The 19,362-nt window shown below is 44.8% G+C and overlaps 3 protein-coding genes and 1 non-coding gene across 4 annotated transcripts; 1 reads left to right on the forward strand and 3 right to left on the reverse strand.

Moving 5' to 3' along the window:
* Positions 1 to 2,602: 2,602 nt before the first annotated feature.
* Positions 2,603 to 7,485, reverse strand: LOC133922538 (uncharacterized). The gene is made up of 10 exons (XM_062367908.1): positions 7,285 to 7,485; positions 6,367 to 6,403; positions 5,916 to 5,993; positions 5,277 to 5,301; positions 5,166 to 5,198; positions 4,910 to 5,031; positions 4,696 to 4,826; positions 4,377 to 4,600; positions 4,012 to 4,241; positions 2,603 to 2,813 (listed from the first exon to the last, which is right to left on the reverse strand). The coding sequence occupies exons 2-10, from the start codon at positions 6,367 to 6,369 to the stop codon at positions 2,724 to 2,726; spliced, it is 936 nt and encodes a 311-aa protein (XP_062223892.1). The 5' UTR covers positions 6,370 to 6,403; positions 7,285 to 7,485; the 3' UTR covers positions 2,603 to 2,723.
* A 2,673-nt stretch (positions 7,486 to 10,158) lies between these two features.
* LOC133920683 (uncharacterized) lies at positions 10,159 to 11,817 on the reverse strand. The gene is made up of 3 exons (XM_062365280.1): positions 11,230 to 11,817; positions 10,740 to 11,149; positions 10,159 to 10,644 (listed from the first exon to the last, which is right to left on the reverse strand). Exons 1-3 carry the CDS (start codon positions 11,465 to 11,467, stop codon positions 10,330 to 10,332), a joined length of 963 nt encoding a protein of 320 aa, XP_062221264.1. The 5' UTR covers positions 11,468 to 11,817; the 3' UTR covers positions 10,159 to 10,329.
* Positions 11,818 to 12,861: 1,044 nt separating this feature from the next.
* TRNAS-AGA (transfer RNA serine (anticodon AGA)) lies at positions 12,862 to 12,943 on the forward strand. The gene has a single exon. It is a non-coding gene; the product is annotated as a tRNA-Ser (tRNA).
* A 3,946-nt stretch (positions 12,944 to 16,889) lies between these two features.
* On the reverse strand, positions 16,890 to 18,928 carry LOC133922539 (WRKY transcription factor WRKY71-like). Its single transcript, XM_062367909.1, has 3 exons — positions 18,502 to 18,928; positions 18,008 to 18,388; positions 16,890 to 17,902 (listed from the first exon to the last, which is right to left on the reverse strand). Exons 1-3 carry the CDS (start codon positions 18,655 to 18,657, stop codon positions 17,414 to 17,416), a joined length of 1,026 nt encoding a protein of 341 aa, XP_062223893.1. The 5' UTR covers positions 18,658 to 18,928; the 3' UTR covers positions 16,890 to 17,413.
* Between the last annotated feature and the right edge of the window lie 434 nt (positions 18,929 to 19,362).

Below are 19,362 nucleotides of genomic sequence, written 5' to 3' on the forward strand. Positions count from 1 at the left end.
GTGAACTGCAGACAATAGTAATTTGAAAATGTCGTGAGCAAACTAGCCATTCACATGCTATGCACATCTTAGACGATCACACAGGGGAATACAACTCTACAACGTATTGTGCACGCGACATCTATCTCGACGTTCTATCTCTCTCGTCCTTCCGTTAATTCTCTCACCTACCCTGATCACACACCCCCGTGCATAACTACTTTCTAGCGATACTGTGCTTTCTGGTCTCAGTTTCTGTTTCTTTGCTTGGGCTTGTAACCTCAATTTATTGATGAGGATGGCACTAATTCTACATTAACAGTGTCATTCGATTCCATTAACCAACACTACCTTAGAGAAAACTATAAAGATTCGCGTTTAAAGAGCACAGGGTTGAAGAGGAACAAATAATATATAATTATAATAAATTAGAATGTTACTAGAAATACAATTAATTCTAATGACGGGATCTATGTTATAAACGTGTCCAGATTCTATACGATGGATTTCTAAAGGCCACTATGGTACGTGTCACATAACTGTGCTTCAAGTGCAAGATCTATTTGTATTTGGAAATGATCACCAGATAAGAATAAAGTGTCCCGGATACTCAGCAAGTCAATTACATTTAGGACTCCGAGTATGATATGACTCCTTTCCGCCCGACTATATAACCAAAGAACGAGGTATGATAAAAAAAAAACTCGGTTCAACTCAACCAAGTCTTAGCCTCAAAGCCTAGGAGAAGAACTCGATAAACTCGAATGATTCGACGAATAGCTTAAGGTCTAGATAGACGCCTTACATTACAATCCTCTTTTCCAGATAATAGAAGGCTCAAGGCAACACAACATGCATAGCTATTATCTTTTGGTAGATCCAAACCTATCTACATCACATATCCGTCTTTACGATCTAACAGTCGATAGTGCCCGGCTAGGTGATCCTACTTTATGCAAATACTGTATTGTCAATTTACTAATCCCCGATAAAGAGTTAAAGCCTGTCTCTACTGCTTGGACACACGTTTTTTACTAGAATAGGCGGATTAACCTGATTCAAGTTGTGTCTGATATCGAATGCGGTGTGAATTGTGTGTGTGTTGAGGGGGGAGCAGACCTGTGACACCTGATGTTGGTCCATTGAGCACATTGTTAGCTGCGTGAACACAGCGGTCTTGAACTGCAATGGTCCATTCACAAAACCAGCTACAAGCATAGTACTACATCCCTAGAAGAACTTGTAATAACAAAAACAAAATAGCCGTAGGATCAGGTGGAGGGACTAGGCATCTAAATCGGCACTACAAGGCATGCTTGGCCAGACTCACCGTGCAGGGGCAGAGGGCAAGAATGCATACACAATTGTGCTTCGCGGCCAATGACACTGTAAGTCTATGATGCGCGCAAGTAGCTTGTGAGGATATTGTTAGGCATATCTAGCTATTGAGGATGTACCCATTAAGATGAGTGAAAGGCGCAAATTTTGAGACAATGATCCAACATGGTTGTCCAAGCATCACCATGTCTCTAGGATAACTGCCAAAAGACGGTTGGATGCTTGAAACAAAAATTCCGTGGTGTAAACTTTTTTTCTTTTTCTTTTGCTTTGATTGTGAAGTACGAATGTGTGATTGTGAAGCGTGTACTTGCCGAGAAATGAACAGAGCGAGGGGGGTTTGTAGGCATTGCAAGTGCCAAAAGTTACCCATCACATCTTGTGTCTCTGGTCTCATTGAAGATCAGGTAACTAATAAATATAGGTACTACCTAATATAACGTAGGATCTAATAATAGAATACATATTAAATCAAGCATTTTATTTTAAAAAAAATATGTTATAAGACTTGTCGATTTTATTAGAGAAGAAGTAAAGTTCGGGGGGGAAAAACCCAAAGACTCCAAGAATAAATCAAGCGTTTTACACCCGTGTGGTGGATTTGCGATTGCTATGAAATAACACAAGCCAGAAATCTATTTCAAGAATGTATCGTGTATGTCACTGTGTGATTTCTGTGACTCTGGGAATTTGCAGCCGCGGCTGCTGGAACCTTTGTTTTCGCAAGCGCGGCTGCGCCTTTTTCTTTTCTTTTCTTCCACCACGTCGGCGCCGGCCCGCCCACGCGGCGCTGTGAATTCCACGAACGTGCCTTCGGCTCGACCAGAGGACAGTGCGCTCGATTCGCGCAGCCGGCCGGCATCGACAGCTCGGGGAAAGCAGAAGTGATCGCTCACAATGTTTGCGTTGGCTAAGTGGTGATGACACGGCATTGTCGTGCCCAAACACCTATTGAGCAATGTTCAGGTGATAAATAGGAGAACACAGCCAAATTAATGGGCATTCTCATCTTCTGGCAGTGATAATATCCATCTACAACATCTGAATACATGCTATATACCATAATCGTTATTATTAAATTGATCAAGTGGCAGCTCTTAGATACAACATGTATGAGCACAGCAGCTGATTGCGAAGTCTTTTTTAAGTTAATTACGCAATCTGGTGCATTAACAACGATTATGTGCATGATGGCGTGTTATGCTACAAACGAGCTTTACATATCAGTAGCTCCACTGTGGCTGACGAAACGATCATAGTTGAAAGGAGTAAAAAAAAGGCGAACTTCAAGATGCCACTAGTCCACCCTAAGGAGTCAGGATAAATAATCAGTAGCATATCGATGATACCAAGAATACATTATCATGCCTGTCTTTGGAAATACCAAGAATACATTATCCGGCTATTCAGCCCTTCAATGAGTATTTCTTTCCCGTAAATGCTGCAAATTTCGGTTCTTCTTTCTTCGGTTCCTCCTTGGCCTCTTTTTCAGGTGCCTACACATTGAATGACAAAAATGTTATGGACTTGGTGATACACCACATCAAAGGCTCGAAGCCTGTAAGGCGATCGTTCCAGGTATCTGGAAGGAAAAAGTCCCCCAACTCTTATGTCAGTTTAAATTTGATCTCTCATCTCTTATACTAGTTATCTTTGGTCCCTCATCTCCTGAAACCGTTTAATATCGGTCCCTGCATTTCTTTTATGGTGGTTTTGCACGCGTGGCTGTCTGACTAGGATCCTACGTGGCATGCTGAGTCACCGGTCCTATTAGTCCATTCCCTCCCGTACTCTCTCACACACAAATGCTGAAATGCCTATCTCCCAATCCCCACCTGAGCACTGCCCGCAGCTCTCAAATCGCAGAGCGGCGCACCAATACTGCCAGCCACGCAACCTGAACCCGCTACCCAGCCTCCCCCCCCCCCCCAACACCCCACTTGCACCATCTGCAACCCCGCCATTCGCGCCTCCTGCAGCTCCCAAACCCGCAAGGTTGACGGTGAGCTCCAGTGCCGGACTAGGCTCCGCATCTTCAATCCATTGCTCAGTTAAATTTTTTGGCAGTTATCATCAGACATTTTTTGGCAGGCATTATCGTCAGTTAGCACTCTCAATCCATTGCTCAACTTCTTGCCAGGAAATCACCAATGCATCAGTACCACTCCAAGGTCCTTGCAATGGTCTTCTAGATGGCCCTTGCTCAGCACACGCATGGATGAATCACTAACCTTTCCGCGTGTGCTGAGCAGTGAGCAGTGTCTATCCACGCTTGCCACCCAGGCATGGTGCAGCATTGATGGACGACAGGATTTAGGAGCACACGGTGGCGGGATTAGTTCAGCGAGGGTTTCGACCAACAAGGGGTAAAATGAGTTGGGTACAGAGAGACATCGAGAGGGAGGTGAGTAAAAGTAAAATAGGAGTGCCACGCCGGATCTGACCTAGCTATGCCATGTGTGCAAAACCACCATGGAAGGAGTGCAGGGACTGATGTTGAACGGTTTCAGGAGATGGCGGACCAAAGATAACTGGTATAAGAGATGAGGGACCAAATTTAAACCAACGCAAAAGTTAGGGGGCCACAGTTGGACTTTTCCTATCTGAAATGACCTAAATTAGCGCTCGGAAAAAAATGCAGATGCTAATTGAGTTTCCTAGATAGTTGCCACAAGGTCATTGCTAAATACCAACCTTATCTGCTTGACTTCCACCAGATCCAAAGACAAGCTTTCCTGTGGTTTTGCGGGACGAACTGCTCTGTGATGTGGAGGCTGTTGAGGGCTGCACACCATTGGTCGCATTAGCTTGCCTCTTTGCAGGGGATGAGGCTAGCACATCCTTATCTTTAGAAGGCTTCCCATCCAGACGCCTTCCTGAACCAGAAAAGGGGGTGAACTTTGGTTCTTCTTCAACTGCAGCCTCTGCAATAACGACATATATTTTCTTAATAACGAACGGCAAGAGATTTTGAGGAATGATATTTCTCGCCAAAAATAAAAGACGAACAATAGTAACCGCATCCAGTAACATATGAAAGTACAAAACGTAGGTGTTACCTGTAGCGGGCATTGTGTTTGGTGGAACAGCAGGCTTTGGTGGCTCAGGTTCTTTATAGTCAAGTGGTGGAGCAAAATCAACCTCACAATCAGTCTCAATAATACTTATAGCATTGGAAGGCTTGCTTTCCACTATATCAATGTAGTATTTCTTGTTATTATACGCTACCATAATGCTGTCACCCATAGTTAGACAAGAGTAGTTTCGCAAAGTTTTCTCCAGGCTGCAAGAAAATGACATATATGGACCGTTAGTGTTCATCAGGGATCTTATATTCTTGCTAGGAAAAGAAATAGTTTTTTTCAAAACAATACTAACATTGCTTTGGGGTTTGAAATATCTAAGAAGTCTGTTGTATGAGGCTGCAGCTTCACATAAGTGCCCTTTGGGAGGTTGGCATTTTTTATGAACACCATATCTCCCTCTTGCAGAAGAAGATTTTGCATCATCTGATTAGTAGATAGAGTTAGCATTACTGATATGATGATATCCCATAAAAGGAAGTGCAGCGACATCCTAAATCTGCCCCTACCCAATATGGCATGTAGATCATTCCTTCTTCTGCAATGAACTCCAGGACACCACAGTGTGATGTCCGTTCTGCTGCTGCATTGTGAACTTCGAACAGCATAGGATATTCAATATGCAGAGATGCTGCAGATGAACCAAACATATTTGAGAACATAATGTGAAATGAGTGCATGGGAAAAATTGCTAATCAGATAGTAGAATGAATAATAATCTTGCTTGTCTAAGAAAAGAGATGTATTCTAACACTCCTAACTTACCAAGACGATCCAGAGCTGATGGTGGCATAATTACTGAAAAAGAAACAAAGAAATAATCACTCAAACTGCAAAAGGTAACTTAAGTAGATGGGGAACGAACAGAAAGCATACTTTTGTCACCAGTTTCCAGCTGTGGCTGCAAAAAAAAACAAAGGATCTTTCAGAATAGATTTCCAAGAATGCAAAATTACATCCTTAATCTTCAAATGTAATTCTTATAGCATTTTAGATGTTGACAGAATTTACCGCAGGATGCTATTCGAGGAAATTACAAAATGGCTAGCTTAAAAGAATATACTGACATGAATACTTTCCTTACAAAAACAAGAACCATTGAAAATATGCCAATAGTCACTGCTAAAGCTCAGTTATTGATAGTTTAACATGTTACTTGATTCAAACCAAAAGCTGGGTTACGTGGCAAAGGTGCTCATCATTAAACAGTCTTAAAAATGAACATTACCAAGTCAAGGAAGCTGAAAACATATGCTACCTTGAGTAGGACAGTAGGACAAAAGCAATGTTGCATGTAAACAAGGAATCAGGTATGGTTTTACATGACAAGCATCTATCTCATATGCTCCATGAAAGTGGGTAGAGCATGAGGAGCAATACTCAATTGATTGAGAGAAGTTAATTTGGTACAAACTTTCAAGTAGAAAATAAAGACCTAAACCAAACAGATAGCTATTCCAATATTGTATCAGAAGCCTACACACATGGAACCTCATATACAGAAAGTTAACAAACCTTGTCAATGAAAGATGCAGGGTAGCAGCGATATGTCTGTTCAAAAGTACTTCCGCGGTAACCATATCCTTCAAAATACTGATTGTGACAAAGAAATGTATTACGACAGCACAGTGTGGTTCAGCAAAATAGAAGGACAAATTATCACTGACAAAAGTTATAATCGACTTAAACAGATAAAGAGAGACATTCTAGAAGCTGACTTACCAAATGAAATAAGTGGCAATATTAATATGAAAATAAAAAAGGACCTAAAGGTACAATCTATTGACATTGCAAGACTGGTGGTGCTACTTCCAAGTGGAAGAAGGCTGAAGGCATATACTAGGCATGATTCCACAGCTGATAGATGTTGGTAAAATCCTTCAGACCCATAAACTGAACTATGTGAAAAGATGAAAGAAAACTTCATAGATGTTGGTAAAAGTCTATTTTCCGCTAAAGAACTTACCATACTTGCCAACCACAAGGTTAACCCCTTCTGCTCCCTAGCATACGAGAAACAAGAGCACGTATATTAAATGATGCAGAAAAGGCAGAGAGTACAATACTAGAAACTCGAACATAAATCACAACTAGAAAAAATAATTGCACTCACGTTTTCGATAAATGTGACAATCAATAAAGGAAAAGACAATATCAGTTATAAGCCTAGTTAAATCTTCATCTTGACTCAGACTAACAAGATGCAACATTGAAACCAAGCATATGCACTCGCACTACGGGATCATGCATTCATGATGTACTTCGTTTGAACTGCTACCTTGCAATCTTTTCTTGGAGAAAAAACTAGCTATGACATGGCTTAGTCAATAAACAAGTCCACAAAACTATACTGAACAAGACAATCACAATTTTTTTGTGGGCAAAGGTACAAAGCAACCCTCAGAGCCCAGATACTCACTGACATGGTATAAGGCTCGTTGTTTTTGTTGTATGAGGATCATGTAGCAAACTATTTTGAAGGTTCTTAGGTTGATGGCAACCATAATACACTGATAAAGCTCCTCGGCAGCATGCGTCTTTAACAAAAAAATCAGCATTTCACTTCAACAAAAGGCATTTGTGCACAAGAGGATGCCGGCCACGGCGAAAAAGGAACATATTTTATTGCGCCTGAGGCCGAATTGGCAGTATACGAGCGCGCGCACGACTTCCCCTAGGCCGCAAAAGGCTAGCTCCGAAGAAGAAGAAGACGAGCTTTCGCGGAGCAGCCCGCCCTAGCAGGCACGGTTTTCTGTGATCGCCGATCTAATTCTAATCCAAGCGCTGGAAAAGGCGTGGCGCGCGGGAATCGGATGGAACCCGAGCTGATGGTTGGCCACGGGTTAGGGGAACACGAAATTGAGTCCAGGGCCTGGAGGCTTACCAAGAAATAGCCGACCCGGATGGATCTTGCGGCGGTCGGGGAGGAGTAGGCGGCGGTGGCGGCGGCGGCGGCGGCGGCGGTGGAGTGGAAGCCTTGGATTGGATGCTTCAAGACGGAGGCTTCCTTACCCCCTCCTCGGTTTCCTCGGGACAGCCGCACGAGCTCGCGCTCGGTTGGTGAGAGAGAGAGAGAGAGAGAGAGATGATGCGTTTTTCGTTGCCCACGATCGGAAGGAAGAGGAGGCGAACCCAGCACGCCCCGAATCGCCTCAATCGGCGGCGTGTTGGGCCAGAACTGGGCCAGATTTCGCGTAGTTGGATACGATGCCATGTGGGCCTCTCTGTGGGCGCAGCCTGCTACCGAACCCACACTGGCAAGTGGCAGCTCCTCCTCACTAGGGATGAAAACGTTGAAAATGATAGAAAAATGTCCTAAATCAATTTTATTTTTATATTTATTTTTAGAATTAAAATTGAAAACGATTATGATATCAAAATCGTAGAAAACTAAACCATCGGAATGGAAACACGTCGGGAACCAATAATTTAGATAGAAAACAATGCCCTGTACAACATAACTCAAACGGCAAGTGTCCACACAATTATCGAGATACGTAACTCAACTATACAACAAAATAACTCATAACTCGTCCATTCAATAACACTAGTCTTAACTTAAATACTCGAATGAATCTTAACTCAATCATATAAGATACAATATATTCGTACTAGATAATTTATAATACATTTAATATATTGATATCACAGTACAAAATTATTTCATAAGTACCACAAAATGTATTATAACCTAAAAATTACAAATAAATCATCTATTATACAAAAATATATAAAATGACTAAGGTGCAACTAGCCATCTTACTATTTTAAGCATCTTGCCTTGTATGGAGTCGAGACCTATAAAAATTAGAATGGTCTAAGTCTGTAAAAAGAGAAATTATTCAGAGTTTACTCAGAAATTTCTGCAGAAATATGGTATTTTGATAGTACGATCGAAAATCAGGCTAGATTGTTTTTTATTTTGTTGTCATATTCGTCGGTTCAAAATCAGTTCAGATTTATATAAGTTATAAAGATATCGGAAACTATAAAAAAATAGAAAACGATATTGGTCGGTTCGGGATTTTACCATTCCATTTTCATCCCTACTCCTCTCTACGGCCGAAGCCAGGTTCCAAAATTCACGATATTCGGTCAATTCGGTCCGCACCAAATTTTGGAATCGACCAATTTTTTAATTTAAATTCAAAAAAATAAAATATATATATAAAGTCACAAAAAATCATAAAAATACTATATACAATTCTAAGACCTTCTGTGAAAAAATATTCAAAAATAATGTCATTGCATCAAAAAATTTAGGAGAATGTTTGAAAAAAAAAAAAGTTGAAACGTGCAGCTCATTTATTAACTCATATTAAAGAAAATATTAACATGTAAAAACATATTTTTCTTGTGTGTGGTGTAGCTTAAGAGGAACTATAAAATTAGTTTTGCTTCATTTAGAGTTATATTAGTTTCTCCATGATTTTTACAAAGTTCACAAGCATAAAGTGAACATGTTAAGAAACAATATTGTAATTAACTTTTTAATGTCTATCATTATTTTTATTACATAAAGCATAGTATAAGTAAACTAATAAGAATAGTTTCACTGATTTTGGAGGTGTGACAAGTTAGTTATGAATTAATCTAGTTGCAACACATTTACTCAATCCTGCATATTACAATAACTATTTCATGAGTTTATGTATTTTTAAAATACATAGGATCATGTAAGAAGAGTAACTAAATTGGTTTCATGGTTTTTGGATTAGCAAAGAATTAACTATGCATTTAACTAGGTTTAGCAAGTATATTTTCTCATAGAAAATATACAACTTTTTCATGAGTATAAATATTTTTATCATGTAGATCACTTACAAGGAAACCCACAAAATTTGTTTCACTTGATTTAAAGCTTAGATGAATTAGTTATCGATTTCACAAGGTTGAGCTATTTTTTCTGTTTTTCTTGAACTTTACTGAAATTCCATAAAACCGAACGATTTTTTATGGAATTCAAACAATTTTCAATCATAAACAAAATGCAGGAAATGCAGAAAGTGCGATCAGTTTTTGGTTGAATTCGGTTGGTTTTCGATTGAATTTGGTCGGTTACCAAATGGTCGATTCGTTCAAAATTTATCTCTGATTTATAAATTTGATCGAGTGAATTTGGCCAATTCTCACTGAATTTTGACCAAATTTTCTAATATTTGTGAATTTCGGAAAATCGTTAGGTTCTGGTTTTTGAATGCCAAACGAATTTGTAAACCTTGGGCCGAACTCTGTACGCGCATGCCGTGAAAGCAAAGCTCCCGCACAGAACCTGTTTGGCAGAGCTTCAGCTCCGAAATTTATGTAGGATTTATATTTTATGAAATAAAAATATAATTTAAATATCTATTTTTGGTTCAAAATAAAAAACAAGATGTCTAAACCAAATATTCTTAATCTGTCAATAGCTCTAGCTCTAAAAAATTTTAAAACTAAGACTCTATTTGGTACAACTCTAAATTCAAGATTTTTTGAAGCTAGGCAAATCTAATTTCAAGAAATCTTGTATCTAGAACAGTAGGTCGATTAAAGATATTTAATTAAGCTATCTGATTTTTATTTTAATTAAAAATAAAAGTTTAAAACACTTTATTTTAACGTACAAACTTCAAATTCAATCTGTATCTTGAACTTAAAACTGTACCAAACATATCTTAAGAATGACTAGCTTAAAAAAATTTAGAGTCGAAGCACCACCAAACATGCCCTTAGCACAAAAGAAGGTGTTGGCGTGTCACATGTCACACTGTATCGCACCATCACGGCATCACTCCATCACACTGTATTACTTTGTCGTCAAGTGGTTAAATTATCTTAGAACTTAGAGGAGCTTAAGTGTGCACTGTTAATATACACGACTTGTTGCAAGTCAGCACTGAACCAACCAAGGAGACGAGGGGGGCGCGACTTCGCTCGTCACTGGGAAGAGTCACTGTTCGGCTACCGGCGGCTGCCCCAGCGCGAGTGCAGCTGTGTCCTGCCACATCCGCGCCTCCATCTCCTTCTCCACCAGCTTCCGCTTCGCGTGCCGCAGCGCCGACTCCAGCTCCTCGATCCGCGCCCTGTTCCTCCGGTGCAGGAGCTCGTGCAGCCTCCTCTCCAGCTCGATCGCGGAGACTCCGTCACGCCGATCCCACGATTCGTTACCGCTGTCATCGTCTCCAGCGTCTCGCCCGGGATTGCCGCCGCCGCATCCGCGGAAGCGCCCTCCATCCAGCTCAATGAACTCCTCGTCGGACGATGACTGGATCGAACGGTTACAAAAACACGCGTACGCGATCAGCAATTCAAAATGTATCGATTCCGTTGCGGATGATGTATGCAGAGAAGTATTTGTACCTCGGAAGTTTCTTGGTCGGCGTTGCACTTGCACTCGAGTAGTTGGCGCTCTGTCTCGGGATCGTCTTCCAACTCCAGCACGTGCATTCTCGCGCACCTCTCGTCTTCGGACGGCTTGGTCTCACGACGCGCGATCTCCAGGCAGTTCGTGTTCGTATCCGAGGTGCAGCTTGACGAGGCAGCCGACGACGACTGAAGATTGCAGGTTCTTGGCGTGACGAGGACGTGATCCGCGCTCTTCATCTTGCTGGCTTCATCTCTGATCTCCTTCAGGAGCGTCTCCATCTCCGCGCGCACCTCGGCCATCCTGTTGAGCTCGACGCGTGTCCTGGAGAGGAAGAGCAGCATGCTCAGCCCCATGCCGGCTTCTGCCGACGTGCCAGCGCTGCTGTTCCCCGCTGGCTTCCATCCTGCAATGGACGGCGAGTTCAGAGATCGATCGGTCAATAGCGCAAGTAGAACCCCTGACAAAGTGAGACCACGAACGCACCCGAGGAGTCCACCGACGCTTCCTCGCACTTCTCGCCGCTGCTGCCGCCGCGCTTCCTGCCTAGCCTGCCGAACCGAATCCTGGCGCAGGTGAACCTCGGGAGCCGCAGCCGCGGCGGCGTCTCCGGATGCGGCGGCGCGGCCTCGTCGCCGTCGCTGTCGCCAAGAAAGTCCGAGATCCTTTTCGCGCTCTTCCTGGCCGCCTCTGCTTCGGCAATGTCGTCCCCGGCGGATGCCATCGCGAGCGCGTGCTAGAGCAAGGGATGGCGCGCGGCGTGGCGTGGCGTGGCGTGTGGAGTGGAGTACTGGAGTGCAGAGAACAAACGAGGCGGGGCGGCAACGGAGATGGCGTTAGTACGATGGGGGCACGAGACACATCGTCGTGTTCCTGTTGCCGGACTGTGCCAACTGCCCGGGAAAACAACATTCCATTCCATCAGGATAGATTGCCGAACAGCCGATCACACTATTTTCCTATATTAAGGCGAGTTCTGATGTGAGACGACCCCTCTTGTTTATTTAAGCCTTCAAATTCCGAAGCAGGCATTCTATACAGAGATCAAACTCATATTTACTAGAGCATGGCTGTAGCCTGTATCCAATTTGACACACTTGGTAAGAAGAACACAGGTTCGACATGGGGCCGTATCATGTGTCATAGCAGGGTCCACCGTGCAACAAGGCTGCAACTGTTCCATTCTCAAATCATTGATCGGCGATGCAGTGCTGGTCCCGCCGGAGACTGCTCCAACGAAAACGACCCGTCCGATTGGAAGCATGCAGTGACAGAGCCAGCAAGCAATTCAAGAGAGGTTCATCTTCTTTTTTTTGTCTTCCTTCCCCACACCATTTCTCCTCTTCTACTTCTCTTGTAAAAAAATGAAGAAAGGGCCGAAGGGGGCTTCATGACGCAAAGAGCAGTAGGGAGGCTCGAACCCCTGCTGCACCTTTGAATCCGCCGCTAGAAGCATGGCCATGAGTGCGGCAAGTGTCGTGTCCCATGGCCCCTCCCAGCCCCGCCAGGGACCCCGCGACAAATCAGATCCGGAGCAAGCGGCCAAGAACGATTAATTACACGCGCTCTGTTCATCATCGACCGGCCGCCGATGCAGGCGACGCGTCGGCGTCGGCGGTGACTTGCCGGTGGGGTGAGTCTGCGAGTGCATGGCTGTGATCTGATGATCGAGCGAGCACATCCGATGTCGATCCGCTGCTGCTGATGGATTAGAACAGGTCGGCACATGTAGAGTTTGCCCGTTTGGTCAGTAGTGTCCGAACGGTGCACTGCTCGATCGGTCCATCAGATTTCTCGTCTCGTCGAGCTAACCCATTTGAGCATGACATAAAGCCGGCGATTTCGCGGGGCGAGAGGTGCACGAAGCTGGCGTCTGATTGCCCAGGCCTCTGATGTTCTTTCGCTGCAAAGAATAAGGTCACGGATCGGTATCGATCGAGTACAGGAATCACATCTCGTTGATTCTTTTTTCTTACTCGGGAAACCCTATTTTCATTAGGGATCTAACGAAATTCACACCGAGGGTCTCACACGAGCAAACAGATTACATCAACGGAGGTTCGTTGATTTCGTTTTAATATATGATTTAACATATGTTTCTGACACAGAGACATCAAAGTGGTCGTGCCGGAGTGGTTATCGGGCATGACTAGAAATCATGTGGGCTCTGCCCGCGCAGGTTCGAATCCTGCCGACCACGCTTTTTCTTCTTGCACTTTTTGGGCCATGAGCTGCCACTTGGGCTGTCCCAATGGGCTTCTCGGCTGAGCAATATGCACTCTCCGCCATTTCCAAACACGAAATTTTGTAAGGCAAGATGAGAAGAGAGAATTGGGCCGCAAGCCACAGGTGTTGAGCCCATTAGTTCTCCTTTTCTGAGATCCGGTACGCAGTTGCTAATTGGGCTGGCCTGTAACGAACCCGATCGGATCTGATACGAAGGGAAAGGAGAAGCAGAAGTCTCGGCTTTTTAGCTTCTGACTAGCTAATGAAGTAATTATATTGGTTAAATTTTAGTTGTCAATTTTTATAATAAATTTTTATCTTCTCAGCATACTAAAAATTAGAAAAATTTGTCTTACTTTACTTCTCAATTTTTAATTTATTTCAGTCACATCCGCTTTCTCAGCCAGTCAAAAGTCATAAAAAACCGGAACTAAAAGCCAGTCATCTAGATAACTTCTAACTTTTTTTCAAAGAAAACCGCTTTTAAACCTTTTCAAACAGGGGAAGAAAGCTACCACCAGGATCTCACGGTCTCGGTTTTCCATTCAGTTCAACGATGCCATTACAGAATTCAATCCTCGGCTTACTATGGGCCTGTTTGATAAAGATCTTCCTGATTCAATTTTTTTGCGGAGAGTGATTCTTTTGAGAAGTGATTCTATGATTGAAAGTGATTCTCTAGAATAAACTATGTGGAAGAAGTGATTCTATACGGGAAGTGAATCAAGGGAAAACTGTTTTTTCAGCTCTCTAGCTCCTAGTTCATTTCAGAGAATCACTTCCACAGATTCCACTCAGTAAGCTAAAAATTGAAAGCTGCTGCTTGGTAAAGCTCCTACTGATTCTAGCTAGGAAGCTGCTATGAGAGCTTTGCTTGAGTGTTTATGAAAGAAAATTGTTTTTTTCTCAACGGTATTGTTACATGTGCTTAGACGAAGGTAGAGATACTTACTCAAACACCGCTATTTATATTAGTATTAATAAGATAATTAACTATATTTAAACTATATAGTCTTTATTTTATTAAAAAATGTTATTATTATATATGTGTTTAACACTTATTTAAGCAATTTAAGCACCTAGTTCGTGCCCTAACAACGCCGGTTGTCGAACACTCAACAGGGCCTCCAGGCCGACATGCGAAACTGACAACAGAACTAGGCCCACGACTCCCTATGAGACCAATAGCTACCTTGCTTACTCTTGCGGCCCATTCACGTTGAGCTTGTGACTACACTTCCGATGTTACACGCTCCTAGTCAATCTGGTCTCTCTGGGTATGTAGGGGCAGAATAAAATACATAGAAAACATAACATGTGATGATGTTTTTTTGGGGGGAAATTATACATCGGGTGCTTTAAGTAATGTCCGCGTAGTCAAACGTGAGCCACTGGTCGAAGACTTGTGTACACAACTTTCCAGTCGTGCGCTTGACTAAAAACTACGTGGTGCCGTATACGACCACGGGATCGTTCCATCTGGTCCCAAAAAGAAGTCGACGAAGGCATCATTTTTCAAAGGGATGTGTACAATCAGAGCACACGATGAAATAGACAGCTACGGGAGCTGGCCAACCAAGCCATAAGACGACACTCTCAGCGGATATCCTAGTCCGATGAATCGGAAATTCCATTCGGAAGACAAATTTCTCTTGGCACTAGGTTCGGCAGAAGTGAGCTACATAACTTCATGGTCTTCACCGGCATGCTAGCTTGTGCACAGGGACGAAGCTAGAGCTTCAAATACCTGAGTGCGTATTTCAATATATATGGCTAGATAGTCCACGTGTTTCGACATGGATGGCGCATAAGAGATGAAATTAGATTGCTAATAACTAAGATTTTATTTTTTTTCTCTCGTGCCAATGCACTCAGTGGCTTTGTCCCTTCTTGTGCATGTCTTGGACTCTTGGTAGGTCTCATGGGTTGACCTGCCAACCGAGCTCCGATCGACTCGGTGCAGTGGGATTCAGCTCGTCCATGCTCGGATGGAGCAGGAAGGAGCAAGGTTCACAAATATGTTTGGACCTGAAAATCACCCGCGGGCGGTAATCACATAGTAATACGGTAGAATTCAGTAGAAACCATTCAAATTTTATCAATTTTTTTTTTTAATTTTAAATTTAAATTTGGTCGGTAACCGCTTGGTTTATAAATGCGGTGTGGACCGATTCGTCTAGTAACCATGATAACCGAGTGATTATCGACGATAAATTAAATCCTAGGAAGGAGTAGGTGTATCACGGCGCATGCACGGGTTAAGAGAAGTGAAAAGTAGAGTCCCAGTAAATTGGCAAGCTAGTGGGACGTTGGTGTCCACCTCCATCCTATGTTTCGGCTAGTCGTGCGCGGATTGTGACGAATGACAACCTATCGACAGGGAGGGTGGATCGCGACGGCCGGAGGGAGGATGGTATTTCTCAATTTTAATTCAGGATTTCAATTCTGTTATACAATTTTTTTTCACTAGCGAAAAGACATAAATTAGCAAAATTTTGGTCATTTTTTTCTTCTGCTCTGTGGGTCTTATGTGTCAAGAAAAAAAATTCAAAATTATATTTTTTATTTATCTCCGAAATTCGTAAGATTTTACTAAAATTTTAACGAAATTTTAATCCCTAACCGTGACAATGCTTACCTCTCATAAACTCAACTGGTATATATACAGTAGTATATAGTACCGCGGCTATACGCGATCATTTACGTCTATTCACAAATACTTGTCGCCTCATGTGCTTCTTTTTCCAAAAAAATAACCAGGTTAATTCTACTTAATTGTAATCCGCCCGTTTTCTTTTTTCTGTGATATTTTCAAAGGATACTTTGGATTCTGCGAGTACCTGCAGACAATCCAAAAAAATTTGCAAGCTGACGGTACCTGGATGCCTCGGCGAACCATACGGTGGCGCCGCGTGGCAATACTTAAGACCCACGGCGTGGACCGGGCCCGCCGACCGCACGTGTTTGACTAACCCAGGCCAGGGCCCAGGAGACCGCCAAGGCGCTGCGGGGCACGCGCACCTCCAGCCAGCCCCGCCGCCGCGCCGAGCTTCCGTTTCCACCCAGCTTCCCTCCTCCGCGGGCAAGCAACGGAGCGTCGCACGTGGGCCACGGCCAACCCGGAGCGACGCACGAACCTAACCCTCCGGGTCGTGTACTTTGGCAACCTCCTCGCGTCGCCTTCTTTCGGCGTATAGCAGCGACGAGCAGGGTGAGTTAGTCGGAGTCCAGCTACTCTCAGCCTACGTGGACCCTTTCATGGATAACCCCCAGGAGGATTACGCCCGTTGGTGGCCCACCTGATAGTTTAAGGCCGCACCTTGGGTTTTTTACACATCTCCTAAATTTCAGATACATGATCTGAAAATTAGCAGGTGTGATTAGATGACTATGCAAATATGATAGGATTAGTGACGGGCAGTTTCACAGCGGGGTTGATTTGGATTTAGGGGGTGAAGGGTCATCGTTAGGTCAGAAGAGTTTATGTGAACGAAAGCTGACCTGACAGAGCTATATGGACGTAATGGGTAACAGAGGATTGCCGGATGGACCGGAGTCAAAGTGAAGAAATAAAAAATAGAGAGGTTAGCATGATGTGGTTGGCAGGCATGGATTTGGCGGCAAGGATATCACCGCCTCACCGAAGACAAAAGCGGGCTGGCGAGAGGCTGGAGGGCGTGTTGCAATGGAGAAAACTCAATGAAGAAGATGACCTGGTGAAGAAGAAAGTAGACGGCCATGCAGTGCTCATCGTATGGCTGATATAGATCGACCGGAAGTTTCTTGTTGCATGCCATCACGTTGTATAGAGCAGCCTAGCCTGTACTGTTTGCGATTAACTGTAGTCAACTTTGCAAACCAGTCTGTGAGAAACGTATAGATATTTTTGTTGTACAAGAAAATATAAGAAATATTGAATGTAAGTCTAAGTTACTTGATTTCATTCAATATCAAATGGACGAAACAGTTCTCCAACTTGTACAAGGATTGTACACTTCCCGTTCTATCTTCCTTGTATTTGCATGCTACAAGTTACGACTTGCAAACTCCTGTTGCTACACCCGATCATCGGTTGACCACCCGAGTGATCAACAATTAACCCATCATGATCATCTAAGATCCACACCAAAAATGGTCACCTCCAGTCTCTTGATATCCCCCCAGGAAGCACCGTTGGTTTGATCCTTCATCGCTCGTGTAAATCCTCATGTAAATCTTTCTTTTTTGAAGCAAAATCCTCATGTAAATCTAAGCTATATACAACGTTCCAGAAGTTTAACTGGATGACCCCCTTGATGATCGTGTTCTTGCAATTCTTATTGTCATTTGCAAGAACAGATAATCAGGCAGGCAGCAACTCTAATGGCCGATTCACCTTTGTTTGCAAGAAGCAGGAAAAAAATAAGAAATCCACCAACATCTCCGGCGATGCTGCCGCTGCGTGTTAATCCTTGGTCGGCGAGAGCTCGAGGATCCGGCCGGAGAGCGCGGTGACGAGCGCCGCCTTGAAGCTGGGGTCCCTCGTCAGCGTCATCGCCATCTGCTCCGCCAGGTTCCGCCTGATCATCTCCGACGCCGCGGCGGCCGCCGCCACGGGCTCGCCGGCTAGAACGTCCTGCTGTTGTTGCTGCTGGCGGTGCGGCTGGTGAGGTGCCGGGGCAGCTGGCGCCTGCGGCGACGGCGGCTTCGCGGCGTTCTTGCTGGCGCCCGAGCCGTCGTGCTGCTGCTGCGGCTGCGCCGGCGGGGGCTGCCCGTGGTTGTGCTCGCCCTCGTACGTGGCCACGAGTATGGTGTTGTCATCGGCGCTTCTCTGCACCTTCTTCTTGACCGGGCAGGCTGGGGCGAACGAGCATCTGAAGTAGGCTCTCGGGCAGGGGTTGTCCTTGGTGACCTTCTGCCCGTACTTCCTCCACTGGTACCCGTCCTTCACCACCTGATCATAACATCGCAAGAATATCTCCCAAATTAGCAACTAGACACACTCCAATTATGGCAAATCAATAGTAGTCGATACAGTTTGGGAGGATTGGATAATTACCAAGCTGAGGTCGGAGGGGTCGGCGTGGACGTAGAGCTTGGAGACCTTGGGCTTGCACTCCTCCCGGATGCGCTTGCACGGCTCGCCGGAGGTGCACTCCATCTGGTCCGCCGCGAGGCCGCCGGGGGCCGCCTGGTGCCGGAGGTGCAGGTGCGGCGCATGGGCGGTGTCGAGGCTCTCGCTCTTGCGCTTCCTCGACGGCGACACGGAGCCACCCTCCGACGTGGACGACGGGTTCCCGCCGTTGTTGGCGGCCGCGGTGGCCATCTCGGTGTACTGGCCCTGCAGCGCCTCGTACTTGGCCACCACCGCCGTCAGCGCCTCGCTCAGGTGCCGGTTCTCCTCGCTCATCCGCTGCAGCTCCGTCTCAAGAGCCGCGACCTGCGCGTACAAACACACACGGAATCCATTAGACGCACGCACTGATTACTCGTAGCTGATGAAGCACCAAGGAGAGTCGATCGCACGCCTTGTACGAGTCTCTGTATCCATACCTCTGGGTCTTTCTTGAGAGGCAGGAAGTTCTCCTCGACGAGCATCTTGGGCTTGGCCCAGGCGGCCACCGCCGGCGCTCGGTGGTGGCTGAGCGGCGGCAGGCCGACGTGCAGGTCGAGGCTCAGGGAAGGCTGGCTGCTGATCCATGGGTCCATCGATCGGTTGCTCTTTTCGCTTGCTGTCTCAAGCCGATCCAACCAGCAGGTAGCCACCGCGGCACCCGAGCAGAAGAAGAGACGAGGCGAGAAGAGAAGAGTGGATGATAATGCTTGAGCGTGCGAGGGGAATGGTCTGGGACGAGTAGTAATATATAGAGGAGGACTGGGAAGACTAGGAACATTGAATCAAATGGTCCTCCGGTCTTACGAAGAGGGAGGAGGAGGAGAAGAGGAAGACGCACCGGAATCGGAAGCGCACATCGCACTCTCACACACGTTTGTCCTCTTCTTGGTCGCGCAGCGAATCAACAGCTGAAACCAATAAACAAACAGGCGAGAGGCAGGTGGTCCGTGGAATTAGCGCACGCGGATGTGGTGGAGGAATTGGGGGGACGAAGGAGACCGGAGGGTGCGTGCGTGCACACTGCTCAGGACCAGCAGGCGACATGACCCCACCATGTCGACCAGCGGCGGCAGATTGGGGGTTGATTGGTTGTCATTAGGAAGTAGGTTAGTGGATATAAGAGTATTTAAGAGAAAAGTATTTGATTGGTCGAGTTTTTTTTATTGATTGGATTTAAGATTATATAAGTGGATGCAAGAGTTAAGATTCTTGTTGGTTGTTCGCATTAATATTATTTTTGTCATACTGATAAGTGGGTTTGCTTGCATGAACAAATACAACCGTCTGTATCCGTCTAG

This window comes from Phragmites australis, chromosome 6 (assembly GCF_958298935.1).
Source record: "Phragmites australis chromosome 6, lpPhrAust1.1, whole genome shotgun sequence".
NCBI classification, from domain to species: domain Eukaryota; kingdom Viridiplantae; phylum Streptophyta; class Magnoliopsida; order Poales; family Poaceae; genus Phragmites; species Phragmites australis.